The sequence below is a fragment of the Ochotona curzoniae genome, unplaced genomic scaffold (assembly GCF_017591425.1).
Source record: "Ochotona curzoniae isolate NIBS_2020 unplaced genomic scaffold, NIBS_Ocur_1.0 scaffold_4763, whole genome shotgun sequence".
Lineage (NCBI taxonomy): Eukaryota > Metazoa > Chordata > Mammalia > Lagomorpha > Ochotonidae > Ochotona > Ochotona curzoniae.
The window spans coordinates 2,757,979-2,772,989 of record NW_024467123.1 but is presented as its reverse complement, the minus strand read 5'-3'; the positions used below and the strand labels follow the sequence as shown (position 1 = coordinate 2,772,989).

The 15,011-nt window shown below is 55.8% G+C and overlaps 1 protein-coding gene across 1 annotated transcript in view; it reads right to left on the bottom strand.

The window, feature by feature from the left end:
- Positions 1-3,407: 3,407 nt before the first annotated feature.
- Positions 3,408-15,011, bottom strand: part of ERCC6 (ERCC excision repair 6, chromatin remodeling factor) — a 69,470-nt gene continuing 57,866 nt past the window's right edge. Inside the window, exons 13-21 of the mRNA XM_040970330.1 lie at positions 12,517-12,732; positions 12,059-12,169; positions 11,669-11,788; positions 11,251-11,345; positions 9,866-10,011; positions 9,078-9,782; positions 7,229-7,433; positions 6,341-6,404; positions 3,408-5,522 (exon numbers count right to left, since the gene is read on the bottom strand). Coding sequence (XP_040826264.1) covers positions 5,100-5,522; positions 6,341-6,404; positions 7,229-7,433; positions 9,078-9,782; positions 9,866-10,011; positions 11,251-11,345; positions 11,669-11,788; positions 12,059-12,169; positions 12,517-12,732 — 2,085 coding nt within the window. The 3' untranslated portion in view covers positions 3,408-5,099. The remainder of the gene's footprint in view (positions 5,523-6,340; positions 6,405-7,228; positions 7,434-9,077; positions 9,783-9,865; positions 10,012-11,250; positions 11,346-11,668; positions 11,789-12,058; positions 12,170-12,516; positions 12,733-15,011) is intronic.

The window sequence follows — 15,011 nt, the reverse complement described above, 5'->3', positions numbered from 1 at the left end:
GACACGCCCCTGAGTGCCCCAACAGGACAGCACCCACAGACACATCCCCTGAGTGCCCCAACAGGACAGCACCCCACCCAGACACGCCCCTGAGTGCCCCAACAGGACAGCACCCACAGACACGCCCCTGAGTGCCCCAACAGGACAGCACCCCACCCAGACACGCCCCTGAGTGCCCCAACAGACATCTTACCCATCAGGGGGAAGGGATTCATTATCTCTTTAACGGGCTAGAAAAATGAGCTACCACAGGGAATTGAAAGGGAGATTGATGAAAATGTATTCACAACTGTAGGCTAGGGAAGGAGGTTCTTAATTAAGAAAATGAAAACACAGAAATACTGAACGTTAAGAAGTATTTTTTTGGATGGTCAATAACATACACGAAGCAGACAGACACATGGATGTTCTAATTCCTTGGCTTTTTATGCAGAAAGAAAAGCATCCTGATCTAAACATCTTGTAAGACTTGTAAACATCTTGTAAGAACAAGCCCAGGATGGAATGTGCGGGGCTTTTAGGGCGGGCCCTGTCCTGCCATCTGAGAAGGCAAGCGACCAACTTCAGTGAAATGACGCCGTGAAGGCAGACACTGCATGCAGGGCCCCGGCCAAGCTTCCCACCCTCGGATGAAAGCACCTGCAATGCCACTCCAAAGCGCACCAGCCGTTTCTGTGGAGCCTCAAACAACCGAGGCTGTCATTCAGAGCGCACCCAAAATGCCTAGGGCGACAGCACTGAAGCAAGGCAAAAGAGGCAGGGGACGTGCCAAGCACAGGGCAAAGTGCAAGACACGCACACCTGTCCCCCCAACAAGCTCGCCGAGGCTGATCTGAAGCCTGGCCTCTCAGGATGCTGGGGGAAAAACAGCCTTCATCAAAACCCCTCTGCCTTCTGTTCAGGAAACAACCCAGACTGAGAACTAATCCATGGGCACGGCCGGCAAGCATGAACAAGCAAGGCCAGGAAACATGCAAATGTTTAATGAGCAGTCGGGGAAATGCAAGGTAAAGCAACGTAGTTTTAAAACGTTTTGGGGCGGCACTGCGGCCCAGCATGTCAGGCCCCACCTGCAGTGCCAGCATGTTATCTGGGTGCTGGTTCCAGTCCGACTGCTCCCCTTCAGATCCAGCTCCCTGCTAACGCACCTGGGAAAGCAGTGAAGGCGGCCCAAGTGACTGGGCCCTGCACCCACGTGAGACCCCGATGGAGTTCCAAGCTCCTGGCCTCAGCCTGGCCCAGCCCTGAATAGCAGCCATTTGGGGAGGGAAGTGGCCGATGGAAGATCTCCTCTCTGACTCTCCCTCTTTCTCTAGAACTCTGAATTTCAAATAAATACATACAATAAATATTTTAAAATACATATGATTTGATTTCCACTTAACACAAAGACTCCCATCGCCCCACCGATTCACTCCCCCGGCCCCCGAGCTGGGAACTCACTCTTGGTCTCCCACACGGATGGCAGGGACCCCAATGCTTGAGCCATCAGCACTGCAGTCAACGGCCGTGGGGGTCCCCTAACCTGGGTGTTCCAATGTGGCACATGGGCACCCTAACAGGCAGCTTAACTTAACCTAATGGGCCAAGCGTGCACCAGGACAGGTTAAACAAGAAAAAAAAAAAAAAGAAAGAAAGAAGACCTGCTGAGAATAATGGCACCTGCTGACGGCAAAGGTGTAGAGAGATGGGTCTTCCTCTGGAAGGGTCAACTGAAGCAGCAATCTCACTACATCCATTAAATTCAAAACCTACATCGTTTTCCATCCATTGCTTCCACGAAGCCAGAGCTGGACTCAGAGGAACGAAAAGCCGCCTTGCATTAACATGAGTTTGCAAAGTGACAAGGATGGTTATAACCACACTAGCACACAGTGCACGCACCTGGCCGCTGCCGGACACTCCCAGCTACAGGAGCTCTCACAGTCAGTGAATTACTCCACTCTCGAGTCACAAGGAAAGGAAAGCAGAAGCAAGGCAGGGTTGGGGTGAGCAGTCCCCCTGTCCCGCCTCACCTCCAGAATGAGGCCCACACATCCCAGGCAGCGAGCGGGTAGAACCCCAATTTCTTCTTTGGGGGCCTCACCTGGGAGTTTTCCTGAGATCCCACTGCCTGCAATTAGTCACACAGAACAGGCACTTGGCACCTAGACAGCTGCACGAGGGACACCTGGGTCCGAGGTTGGAGTGCCTGGTTTGAGGGCCCCTCTTGCTACCCATTCCAGCACCCCATTAACAAAAACCCTGGTAATCCGAGGTGGTGGCCCCAGGCCTTGGGTCTCAGCCACCCACGCAAGGGAGCCAAATGGAGCTCCAGCTCCTGGCTCTGGCCGGGCCCAGGCCCCTGCTAAAGTAGGCACGCGGGCAGTGCCCCAAGGCATCAGAAACCTGTCTGACTTCCAAATAAATAGTAAGTATTTTTTTAAGAAAACTATTCAAGATCATATAATGCAGTCATGTGGCCACAGAGAACCATCAAGGGGGCAGACAAGCTCAGTGCTGAGCCGAGCTTTGCCCTGTGTCCAGGTGTGAGTCCCAACCTGAGGGCGAAGTGTGTGCCGCCTGTGTGCATGACCGTGGGGTGAACGGCCTGCAGGATGACCCACTGCGGGCAACCCTATGCTCACACGGGAGCGGGGCTGGTGTGGGGGCGGGAAGGCAGACCGCCGTGCTCGCGCTGTTCCAACATTGCACCAACTGAGGAACGCAAGCGGCTGGACACAACCCATGTTAACGTGACCTGCCAAACACAGCACATGTGTTCGTGCTAAATATGCAAAACCTTCGCAAGTTGCAAATACTAGACTTCACGTGAATGAATAAATTACTCTGTGTATTGATTTAAAAAACATCCCATTCTGGGTAGTCTCTCTGAGTTCCTGCACTCCAAGCGCTCGGCGCCACCCACACGGGCGGCTGTCATGCTGAGCCCAGACCCCAGCTGGGGCCAGGCAGGGCAGAGCGGGGCAAGCACTGGTTCCGTGACCCCAGCTCTCTCTGTGTTCTAACAGTTTCCCGACCTCACAATCACTCAGGAATGCCCAAACACAGCATCCCAGGGGCCTGAACAACGACTTGACCCTAAGAAGACGAGGGTATGACAGAGATAAACACAGGGTTCCCAGAAACAAGGCACCCCTGATTTCTGACTCCCATCTGAGCCAAGTGTTCAACTCACGACTTTCTAACCTGTTTAAAAATGCCTTTTATGGGGCTGGTGTGATGGTTCAATCGGCTAATCCTCCACCTGAAAGTGCCAGCATCCCATGTGGGCACCGATTAATGTCCCAGCTGCTCCACTTCCCATCCAACTTCCTGATAAGGTACCCAGGAAAGCAGCAGAGGATGGTCCAAGGCCTTGAGACCCTGCACCCACACGCAAGACCCAGAAGAAGCTCCTTCCTCTGTAAATCTTTCCAACGAAAATATATAAACCTTTTAAAAAAATTGCCTTTTATGACGTCCCTGCAAAGTGAAGGAAATGGTATCTTCTTCCCCCAAGAAGCAAGAATCAACTAAAAAATGAAGCCAGGAACAGGAAAAAAAAAAAAGAGAGAGAGAGAGAGACAGAACATCCTAGGGGGACGCTTGGCCCACCTAGGCCATCTGTGGCTATGGAAGGGCGGGACCCCTGGACCAAACCCCAGAGCAGAGGGGGCAACATGCGCGCATCCTCCCCAAGCCCAGGCGGCCCAGGTCAGGCACATACATGACCTGGGTACCGCCGCCCGCTGCAAACGTGAGCAAGGCAAATGGAGATGGCACGGGGCAGGGCAAGCAAGCCCTGCCATGACTGCTGAGGGCAACCGGCAGGGATACAAGGAGAGTCGGGAAACACAACTTCAAGGCAAAACGAGAAAGTCAGCCCCAAAAAGGGAATGAATGAGAAAGACCAGGCTGAGAAAAGCATCAAGGGTGGGCCGGGCTCCCAGAACTGCCAACGCCTGAACAGCAGTCAGAAACGGGGAGACGTAGCTGGGAAGCACGTGGGAAGGAGTGACAGGCGGGAGGGGGCAGCTGTGAGCCGGCAGGCACCAACCCCAGGTGCTCTCAGACAAGGCGATCGGCTGACACGGCCGGGGCTCCAAGGACCGGAGGAGGCCTGCGGTCAGCGGCAGGGCTCAAGAGGCCTGCTGTGCTGGGCACCAGCACTGCTTCAGATTTCTGACTTCTGCAAACCTGTCTGTCAGGAAACCCACGTATGCTATACACACCTTTACACAGTGTGACAATTTCACACAAGCCTGTGTTGGGCTATGATCTGTCACCTGAGGCCAGGTGTGGTACCCTGTCACCTCACTGCTCTGAAGCCTGGGCTCCTGGAGCACCGTGCATTTGCGGGTTTGGGAGCAGGCTGCTCAGTCCATGTCTGGTCACGGACCAGAGGGGACGCCTGTGCATCCCTGTGCATCCCAGTGTGGTATTTTATATGAACACTTCTGGTTTTGCTTTTTTTGTTTCTGTAACACATTTTTCCCACCTAAAATCAATGGTCCCTGTAATGGAACAGACTGCTTCTGCTCAGAGTGAACAGACTACTTCTGCTGGGCCCTCTCAGTAATGGCAGTTTTGCCCAAGTAAACACCCTTACTGCCAAGCTACATTTGTGCCTGACTGATAAAAACGCCTGTCAATCTAACAGACCCTTACGAGGCAGACTGCATACATGCGACCTGAAAGGGAACAAAAGCGACCTGGAGTGGCGAGTGACATGATCGTCCAGTTCGGAAAGCTGTGCACCACGATGCTGCTGCCAGCCGATCCTGGCGAGCCGATTTATTGCGCAGGCCCAGCTGAGGGGAAGACATGTGTTAGCACCACGGAATGAATCCTTGAGGCTCCAGCACGCATGTCTATGACACGTACTCCCTGACAGCAGTGCCCCAGGAGCTACCGCTGGGTCCCTGATTCTCTCACGCACTTTGCAATGCTGGCAACACGCGTGCAGGCACCTTCTCGGGCTGCTGGCCAGAGCCAGCCAGGCGGGCAGGCATCTTCTTCCTTGGAGCTGGGACTGTGAGGTAGACACACCGTTCTGGGTTAACGTGACTGGCCGTACCACCAGCCCAGCGGGCTGGCGGCCTGGGCGGGGAGGCTGCTCAGCAGTACTGGGGCTTGAGCTTCCAAATGCCCTCGCCTCCCGGCGTTCGGTGGAAAGTGCAGAGATTCCTCAGCAGTTCCCGGAAGACACAGGACTGCGACGCCGACAGCCTGGATTCAAACTCCCGCAGGATCTCCTGAGTGCTGGCCTGGCCGTCCACGCGGGCCTGGAAGGCCACGAAGTTCCTCACCTCCACCAGCAGCTCATCGTGCTCCGTGGCGCTGGGGGCCAGGGCGGCAGCACCCGGGACGTGCCTGTCCTCGCTCTCCAGCCGCTCCGGCACGATCAGGTGGTTTCTCGCTCGCATCTTGGCCAACAGTGAAGATGAGGAAGGCACAACGGAGGAGGACTCGGCTTCCTCTCCATGTCCGCTGAAGTGTCCAGAGCCTCGGTCCTTCCCCTCCTGCGCTGTGACAGCATCCTGGGGAAAGAAGGCCACTGCGTGAGCACATGCTCTGCAGTCCCGCCCCACGAACCTGAAGGGCCACTCAGAGACTGCGTGCCGGGTGGTCGGGCTAATGGGGAAGGTGAGAGTCAACCCCCAGCTGAGGGCCATTTCTGCATGAGTGAGTAAGAGGAAAGGGAAGCTGGCTGCCCCCCTGGCCCCACTGAGAGGCAAGGGGCTCCCTGCAGGGCTCCGGGGAAGCCCTGGGCTGCCAGCACCTGCCCCTGCTCCCACATGGAGGCCCGTGGTCCCTGCTGGGTGAGGAGCAGAAGCAGAGCCCTCCTCCGTCTCCTCTCGCCCCTCTTCCTTCCACCTCAGGCGAGCTTCTTCAGCTCACCACGATCCCCTACAGCACGGCAGTCAGAGGAGCTCATCCTGCCTGACGTGTTGACACTGCTCTCAAATGAGAGGCTGCAGCGGGGACCGTGGTGTATTACAGTTAAGCCATATCAGAAAGACCAAAGAGGGCTGACCAGTGCACAGGGCAGGGAGGGGGGCTCGTGGCCCTGGCAGCCATGAGTCACAGCCAATGTTCATGCTGGGCTCAGTGCCTTTCCTCCAGGAGGCTGGCCCTCGACTAGGCCTAGAAGGCTGTAGGGCCTTGGACACCCGGCCCTGTACTTATGAGCCAAGGGCGGCAGGTACCTGTTGGGGATCTTGGGGTGAGACCCCATCTTTCAGAAAGTATGGCTGTGCCCGCATGATTGTTCTCTTCACAGCCAAAAAGAGGTGCCGCTTCCCCACCACTCAGCCAAACTGCTCCCACGCATGAGCAGCACCCTGGCTCCCGTTACCTGGCATTTCTCCGTGGCGCGCTGCACAGGTAGGTGAGAATTCCTCTTCTGCCCGAACCTGCTCCTGCAGAAGGAGACAAAACACACGTGTCCTTCATCATTGACAGGGCTTTCTGAGACCAGGAGGGCAAAACGCCCACTTTGCGCCCAGCCGGGGACAGGTGCCTCTCTGCAGCTTCTGCCCCACCCCATGCACACATGCCTCCTGAAGCCCGCGTCAGATGCACATCCTCACGCAGCACCCGCTGGGAACCACCCTCCAACTGCAGAGGGCCTGTGAGTTAGCACAGGGTCACCCATAGCCATCTTACTCTGGCTAAGCCATTATTATTACTATTTTAAGATTTATTTATTTTATTGGAAAGGCAGATGTACGGAGAGGAGGAGAGACAGATCTTCCATCCGATGATCTACTCCCCAAATGGCCGCAATGGCTGGTGCTGTGCCGAGCTGAAGCCAGGAGCCAGGAACTTCTTTCCAGGTCTCCCACATGGGTGCAGGGAGGGTCCCAAGGCTTTGGGCCGTCCTCAACTGCTTTCCCAGGCCACAAGCAGGGAGCTGGATGGGAAGCAGGGCTGCCGGGATTAGAACTGGTGCCCATATGGGATTCCAGCATGTTCAAGATAAGGACCTTAACCATTATGCCATCGTGCCGGGCCCCTGGCTAAGCCATTATTACACATCTCTGCTTCTTGTACTGCCATTTCTCATTCAAAATCTGTCACTTCCTCCCAAGAAAGCCAGCCTTGAAAAGTTGGGGAAGCGAGCGGGGAAGAAGGTACAGCTACAAAGCCCTGATGAGTTCGAACCCCTAACCCAGCGCGGCCTGGCCGACCTCTACCTTGGCCATCTGGCCAGCTGGTGAGCAGGGCAGCGTTGGTCTCTTACCTTACTCCTGCCGGTGCCCCCGACGCTCCCCTGTGGCCAGTCCAGGTGGGAACCCCTGACCCGGCACCCAGACACCGCTGCCGGGAGAGCCTCAGGGCTTTCAGAGCGTCCTGGGCCACCCGGTTGGCTTCGGCCTCCACCAGCACGTAGTCGGGGCTGGCCCCATCCATGATGGCATCGTGCCTCATGACACTGTGTACACCCACTGGCAAGGAGGGAGACAAAGGGGCACATCTCAGTGCATGCGCAGAACACACTCCCTTCTCAGCAGACAGGAACACCCGTGGCAGTGGCTGGGAGCACCCGGAGGCTCATGGACGCAAGCCCCAGGTGGGCACGGCCCACTCACCCTTCCCGGGCGATACCCTCAACCAGCACGCCAACCCAACCTTTACCCTTCCAGCCTCCCTCTGACCAAGCGGGGACACAAAAACCCACAGGAAACTCTCTAAAGACAGAAAAAGTATCAGCCAAACTAGAATTTCTAGAAGGTAATCATCAAAAGAACAATAAAAATCACCTCATGCAATGAGCAGCACAAGGGTCCCAGCCTTGCATTTGTCTATCAACACAAATGAATGAATGAAAATACATGGACTACATTTCTAAGCAAAAAAACAACAACAACAACAACACTTACCTACCTAAAGAAAACAGCTGAGAAAAAACCCTACCAAAATACAATGTAGGCAAAGTGCAAGGCAGCACGGAACAAAGTGTAAAAGCTGGAGAGCAGGCCGGGAGTCAGTGAGCCAAGAGCCTAGTGCGCTGAGAAAAATCATAAAAAGATAGCCTGCCAGGATCAGCCTAGTGGACAAAAAAAAAAGCTACAAATGACCTCAAAACAAAACCCTGCTGCTGAGGTGAGTGTGGTCATCTTTGTTCCCGAAAGTTCTGCACAAGCAAGAACCCAGGCTGTCCATCTGCTTCTCGTGGCCGGCCTCGGCCCTGCCCGTCAGGTGCCCGCTGGACCACCTGGATCACAGCGTGTCTTACTTTTCTGTACACTTCCTGTGTCTGGGGTTTTTACAGTTGTTGGATGTGCAGGCTGTGACACCAAAGGGAGATGCGAGTCGGGCTCAGCGGCCTCTGTGTTGCGAAGGCTCAGCGAAGCACTCAGGGAGACAAGGCGGGCTGGAGCTGACGCGTGAGGGTGCGAGTGAGGAGAGCCCAGTGCGGACCTCCCCGCATCCCCTGCGGACCGCAGCTGGATGCCACACCGGCCGGCACCTGAGTCAGGAGTCATCACGGCCCCAGACTCTGCACCCTAGACGAATCCTGCAAGCCTACGTGTAACCTTAAAGCAAACGCCAGCAAGTGCAAGACCTAGCAGCGTTCTCTGTGTGATCCCAGCTCACTTCCTGAAGCCTGAACTCTTCCCATGGGACAAATCGACAGCCCTATCCGACCAGGCTAAAGGGAAGCCTTGGCAGGAATGGGACACAGCAGTCCCTCCCTGACTCCAGCCTGGGAAGCAACAGGTGACACCCGTGTGAGCTCCTGGCTCCCAGGCACTGGGCAGTGAACCGGCACACGGCAGGTCCCTCTGTCCGTCCACCTCTGGCTCACCTGCTCGCTGGGGCGGTGCTTGAGCCGTGCAGGTATTCTGCGCTCCAGGACCCTGACTGCCTCGACTTCCCCTCTCACAGCAGCTGTCAGCTCTACTACCTGCCAAGCACGCTGAACGGCCAAGCACGCGGAACAAGCAGAGAGCACTCCCTACCTGAAGCAGCTCACAACCTCCTACTAGTGGGCTCGGTCAAGTACTACAGACTGCCAAGCTTCCGGGGGCCTCAGGGAGCGGGGTACAGACATTGTCAATGGCAGCGCGGCCAGGCCAGCAGGCTACCTGACTTCCTGAAGAGCTTCTCCAGCACGTAGTCGTCGGTGCTGCGGTGCGCGGCCTCATCCGTGTTGCCGCCGTCCTGCTGGCGGTAGCGCCTCTGCTTCACCAGGTGGGAGATCCGAGTGCCCTCGAACTTGGCGTCCCGGTGGGGCCTGTGGCTCTTCACCTTCGGCTTTGGGGTCTCGGGTTGCTCGGGGGTCTCCTCTGCTGCCCCAGTCTGATGCTTGGTTTTTGACTTGTGCTTAGAGAAAACAGCTTCTGGTCGCTCGTTCTCCCAGAGCAGCTCGGCCTGAGAGCCTCCGGTTTTGGAGGACAGGTCCGGCTTGGTGTCGCCACTCCCCTCGGCACACAGCCCGGGGGAGGTCTGGCTGCTTCCCAGTGCATCCTGATGTTTCCCCCTGCCGCTGCCCACCTCAGAGTCCTCTGGTCCAGGCGCCACAAGCCCCTCTTCTGCCATCCTGCCACCACTGGGTGTTATGCTGGCACTGGTGTGTGGGTCATCTTTTGCAGACCCGCCTTCATCAGAAGCCACAGTGTGCACTTCTGCCCCAGCCCCTGCAGGCTTCCCCGCGGGCAATGCAGCACCATCTGGCAATGGACTGGGCCGCGGGAACGTTCTGCATTTGGGGGCATCCTGGTCTGTCCCCAAGGCTGGCCGACTCTTGCGTTTTAAGGGGCGCCTGGGGGTCTGCACGTCTGAACCGGTTCCTGCCGAGGGGGAAGCAGAGAGAATGTCACGAGCAGGAGCGCCTTCCCGGGGGACCGGGGCTTCCCATGAGCTGACGCAGTACCTGCGAAGATGGCGCTCGTCTCGGTGCTCTGGGCCGCGTCGGGACTGCTCAGGGTGAACAGCTCATACAGGTCGTTGGACTTGAAGAACCGCCTTTGCTTCGGGTCCTTCAGCACTCTGTTCGTCAGAAACTGCTTGAAGATTTGCCTGAGATGACAGAAACAAAGCTGGCCACCCTCAAATTCTGATTAGCTCTCCCTCAAAACCAGTCCTCAAGCCACAGCCGAGACAGATAACTACAACTGCACAGGTGGCTAAATGACGGCTCCAACAGTTAGCCTTGGAAGATAACAACCGAGGGAGCCCTGAAGACTTCAGCGGGACCCCACAGAGCACAGAACCCAAACCAGAAACAGCCGCTTGCTGCTTGCACCGACAGCTCTGCCATCCTCCAACACATCTTCTCAGATGCAGCCCCGTGACCCAGGGCCCCATGGAGCTGCACCCCCTCTCCCCACTCGGGACCCACCTGCAGGCTCTGCCTCCTTCTGACCCGCCTGCCTGGCGACCCCTGCAGGGCCCCACCATCATCCCTCTGGACCCTCTGGACTGAGCAGCACCGGGCCCTCCCAGTTGTGCATCTTCAGGCCAAGCATGCCTCTGAGGGAACGCACTCCTCTCACAAGATACTCGCCATCTGCAGCCCATTTGGCACAGACCCTTAAGAACCTGGAGACCATGGTCAGTATGGTGGCTCAACAGGCTAATCCCCCATCGGTAAGTGCTGGCATTCCTTATGGACACCAATTCATGTCCCAGCTGTTCCACTTCCCACCCAGCTCCTTGCTTATGGCCTGGGAAAGCAGTGAAGGTTCACCCAGAGTCCTTGTGCCCCTGCACCTGTGTGGGAGACTCAGAAAGGCTCCTGGCTTTAGCAGTGGGATCAGGGAGGTCCCACCCCCAGAAGAGCTGGGCACAGCCCAAGACCAAGTCTTTGTAGGGGGAGAGGAGAGGCTGCAATGCCTGGACTCAGCAGTCCCCCTGCCCCAGAGCCCAGCATGTCCTACAGAACGACAGGCAAAGGCGCCTCTCTGCCCGCAGCCATGGGCCACCAGACGACCACACCTATGCGCAATGTGCATACGCCAGGCCCAGGCCCTGGCTGTCCCATCTCACAACCAGAGCAGGCAGGAACACTTCCCTCAGACGAGAACTAACACAAAGATTACATATAGGCAGTTCTCAAAGTACAAAACGGCGCAGAAAATATCAGGCCTGAAGGGATGTTTGAAAATCAACAAGAACCCATCCACACTTGCTTTAGTGGAGAACAAAATACACAAGAACAACCAAAGCTTGTATCTGCCAAGTGACAGCAACCACTATGTGAGATGCGGACTGTTTAGACCGCGCTTAGACAAGCCCTCTCGCCCCGCGGGCACTGACCGGTGGTAGATCTTCTCCTCGATGGTGCCAGCGGTCAGCAGCCGGTACACCGTCACCTGCTTCTTCTGGCCTATTCTCCACGCGCGCTCCCGGGCCTACAGCAGAGACAGCACAGTGAGGGAGAACTCTGCTGTGATGCCAAAATTGAGAATGATAATGACACCTATTCATATGACGACCAGGACTATCAAGGCCAACACACAGTCAGGTGGCAAAGATGAAATGAGACACCTAGAGGTCTTCAAGCCTGAACTGAACACAGCACACCGAGGGCTCACTGCTCGGCTCCAGTCTGCTGCCGGCAAGGGCAGACGGCAACCACACCACAGCCCCACCTGCCCATCTGGGGCTGACCATCACTCAAGCCTGCCACAGCCCCGCACTCCAAATGTGCTCTTCAGCACCATGGAAACCAGACCTGCGTGTCGGTGCTCGGGTTCCAGTCTGGGTCGTAGATGATGACTCTGTTGGCTCCAGTCAGGTTGACTCCCAGCCCACCCACGCGCGTCGTCAGAAGAAACACAAATATGGATGCATCCTAGAGGCAAAACACACAACACAGCTCTGCACCTCTGTCCCACACTGGCCCCCACACTGCCCAAGGGGTGATATGACCGTCAGAGCTGCTAGGAACCTATTGGCAATATTTAAAATAGAGAGGTATCAAACCTTTGCTTAACAAACTCCCATACCCCGACACACGCACACGCACCCCCTGATCTCAATGTGCACATCAGCCAAGCCAAGCAGCCTGTTTCCCCGCAGGCAGCCCCCACCACATGACCCTGCTGTTCCGTGCGCATATTACCTCATTGAACTGGGTAATCAAGGGCTGTCTCGATGCCACAGTCGTGGTACCATCCATCTTGAGATAGGAGTACTTCCGGGCTCTGAGGAAGGCCTCGAGGATGTGCAACATCTACATGGGGGCGGGCAGGAGTTGGCCCATGAGCGCACTACTCATGAGGGCCTCCCAGCCCAGAGCAAACAGCACAGCTTCCCCAGCAGGCCGCATGGAACCCTAACTCCCAGAGGACCACTGGTGGTATTTCTTCATGGCTAAGTCTTACAGCTGTTAGAAACGGCCTGAGCTCAGGCCCAAACTCATCTATCTGCACACCAGATTTCAAACAGGCCAAACACCTGTAGACATCATTGCTTAGATAGAAGCAAAACTCGTGAGAAGATGGCAGGCTGCCACCCCTGTGCCCCAGCTCTGGAGCAAACGAGCCTGACTCTGACCCAAGGGCCAGCCCACTTGCTCACCTGTCTCGACTGGGAGAACAGCAACACTCGCTGGCCCTGCTTGTGCCAGATTTTCAGCAATGACTCGACAACGATCATCTTCCCAGAGCGTTTCCAGTACCCGAACTGCTCTTCCTCAAGTCCGTCATCCGGGAGACTACTGCAGTTCTTGGGGCCCCCCGAGAAGAGGTCAGGGTGGTTGCAGATTTTGCGGAGGGCGATGAGTCCAGAGAAGATCTAGGGTGCACAAGAAGGCCTGCGCTCAGACTGCAAATGTGAATGCGATCCCGGGAGGCAGGTAAGGCACCTGCTTGGTGTGCGACAGAGGAACTCCCTATCAGCTGCTTAAGTTTCCTTTAAAGTTGGAGCCACAATTAGCTTGGACACATCTTCTTTCCCTGCTACAACAAAAAGATCTGGGTGGACTGAGTTTAATCGGCAGGCTCACGGTCAGTTGTTAACTCATGTTTAAATCAGAAACACCAAGGCAAATTAAGTTTGGGAAAGCTGTTACCAGCTGCACTTCAAGCTTACATTCCTGCATCTCCCCAGGAGATCTGCAGTTCCCTGCACAAGCCAGAGGGGGAGGCTCCACTTCCCAGGCCTCACTGTCACTTCAGAGAACACCTCTGCATGAGAATCGCACAGATGGGAGGGTACAGGACAGTGCAAGCAACAGCAGGCGTGGGAGACCTGCAAGGCCCCACCACCACCCTGCACTAGCCAGGCTCGGCCTGGCAGGACGGCGTTAAACAAACTGTAGGAAGGGGCTCTTCCTCAGCCTGCAGGGTGCACCTGAAATCCAGCCCAATGATATAAAAACATATCAGAAAGCGGAAATCACAAAGATAACAATCAAAGGGCACAGTAGTTTATTTAAAATAAATAAATAAGGGCAGTCAAGCAAGTAATAGATCTAAACCAATCAGGAATGTCATCAAAAGTCCCCAAAGAGGGCCCAGTGTGATGGCTCAGTGGTTAAATCCTCACCTTGTACGCACAAACATGCCATATGGGCACCAGTTTGTGTCCCAGCTGCTCCGCTTCCCATCCAGCTCCCTGCTTGTGGCCTAGGAAAGCAGTCAAGGACGGCCCAAAGCCTTGGGACTCTGCACCCATTTGGCAGACCCAGAAAAAGTTCCTGACTCCTGGTTTTGGATCAGCTCAGCTCCAGCCTCTGCAACCACTTGGGGAGTGAACCAGCAGACAGAAGATCTCACTCTCTGTCTCACCTTCACTCTGTAAATCTGCCTTTCCAATAAAAACAAATAAATCTTAAAATAAGAAAAAAGTCCCTAAGGAGTCCTCTCTCTCTCACTCCCCCACCTGCAGCTGTGCTGCCCGGAACAGTGGCTCCCGGCCACCTGCGGCTCTGAGCACAAGAAGTGTGCTGGGGCCCAACAGACAGGAGCTGCAGCTAGAAAACACACTCCCAACCTCCACAACTTAGGACAAACACAAGGAAAGCATCTCACTAGTCACTTTGCAATTCTGAATACACAGTAAGATATTTTAGTTAATTAGGACTCATAAAATGTATGCTCAATAATCATCTCCCTAATGTTTCTTCTCCCTTTGACGCTGCTGTGAGACAAGTAGAATCGCCAGTCCGGCGTGTCTTCCAGCCAGCCACCCTGGGGGCCAGAGGGAGGGAAGGCACATTTAGGAGTGGAGAGGTCTAACTCTCCCTGGGACCACAAGTAAGCTGGAAGCTGAGGTGGCTCACGCACCCCAATGGGGTGAGTGCAGGCAGCCAGGTCACCTGCATTCATCCCTCATCTTCCTCTAAGTGCGGGTTCCGGCTGGTGTGTGTGTCCGAGCACAGTGTTACCCATATGTGCCTCCAAAAGGACAGAGTGGAGCCACACGCACAGAGGTGTGGACAAGCAGCATGTACCTGCTACAGGAGGGTCCAACACGCAAATGGACTCCTGAGTCCATCAGGCAGCAACAGCTGTGCCGAGTGAGAGCAAGGCAGGCCAGACCCCAGCCCTAGGACTCTGCCACTCCAATCACCAGGACACAACTCAAAGGATCCTGACGCGTTTAGACTCCATGTTGAGCACAATCCCACCACGGACCTTGCTAAGCAGACAGGGCTCATTTCACGCTGTGTAACGCCCACAGCTAGACTGTCGTTACTTCCAGAACAGTGTACAGAGACGATGCTGCTTCGGGGGCCTGCTCCTTGCAGTGGTCTGGGTCTGCCCGCCTCCCTCTCGCCTGAGACCGCCCCTTCCTGCATGTATCACCGCAGCAGATCCTACTGTCCAGAGCTGGCCTCCACCAAAACCCAGACACAAGCACACAGTGTCACACATCAGGCCAGGGGGAGCACGCTCAGATATAACCTGGGTCCTCTTACTCCTGTCAAGGCTTCCGATTCAGCGAAGGGTCTCACTGTGATGCCTTCATAGGGGTCACAGAGAACTCTTGGCCTGGGACACAAAGCAGTGGGACAGGTCTGCATGGCGCCAAACACTGTCACAGTCACATGAGGTCTCTGAAGGGCTCTC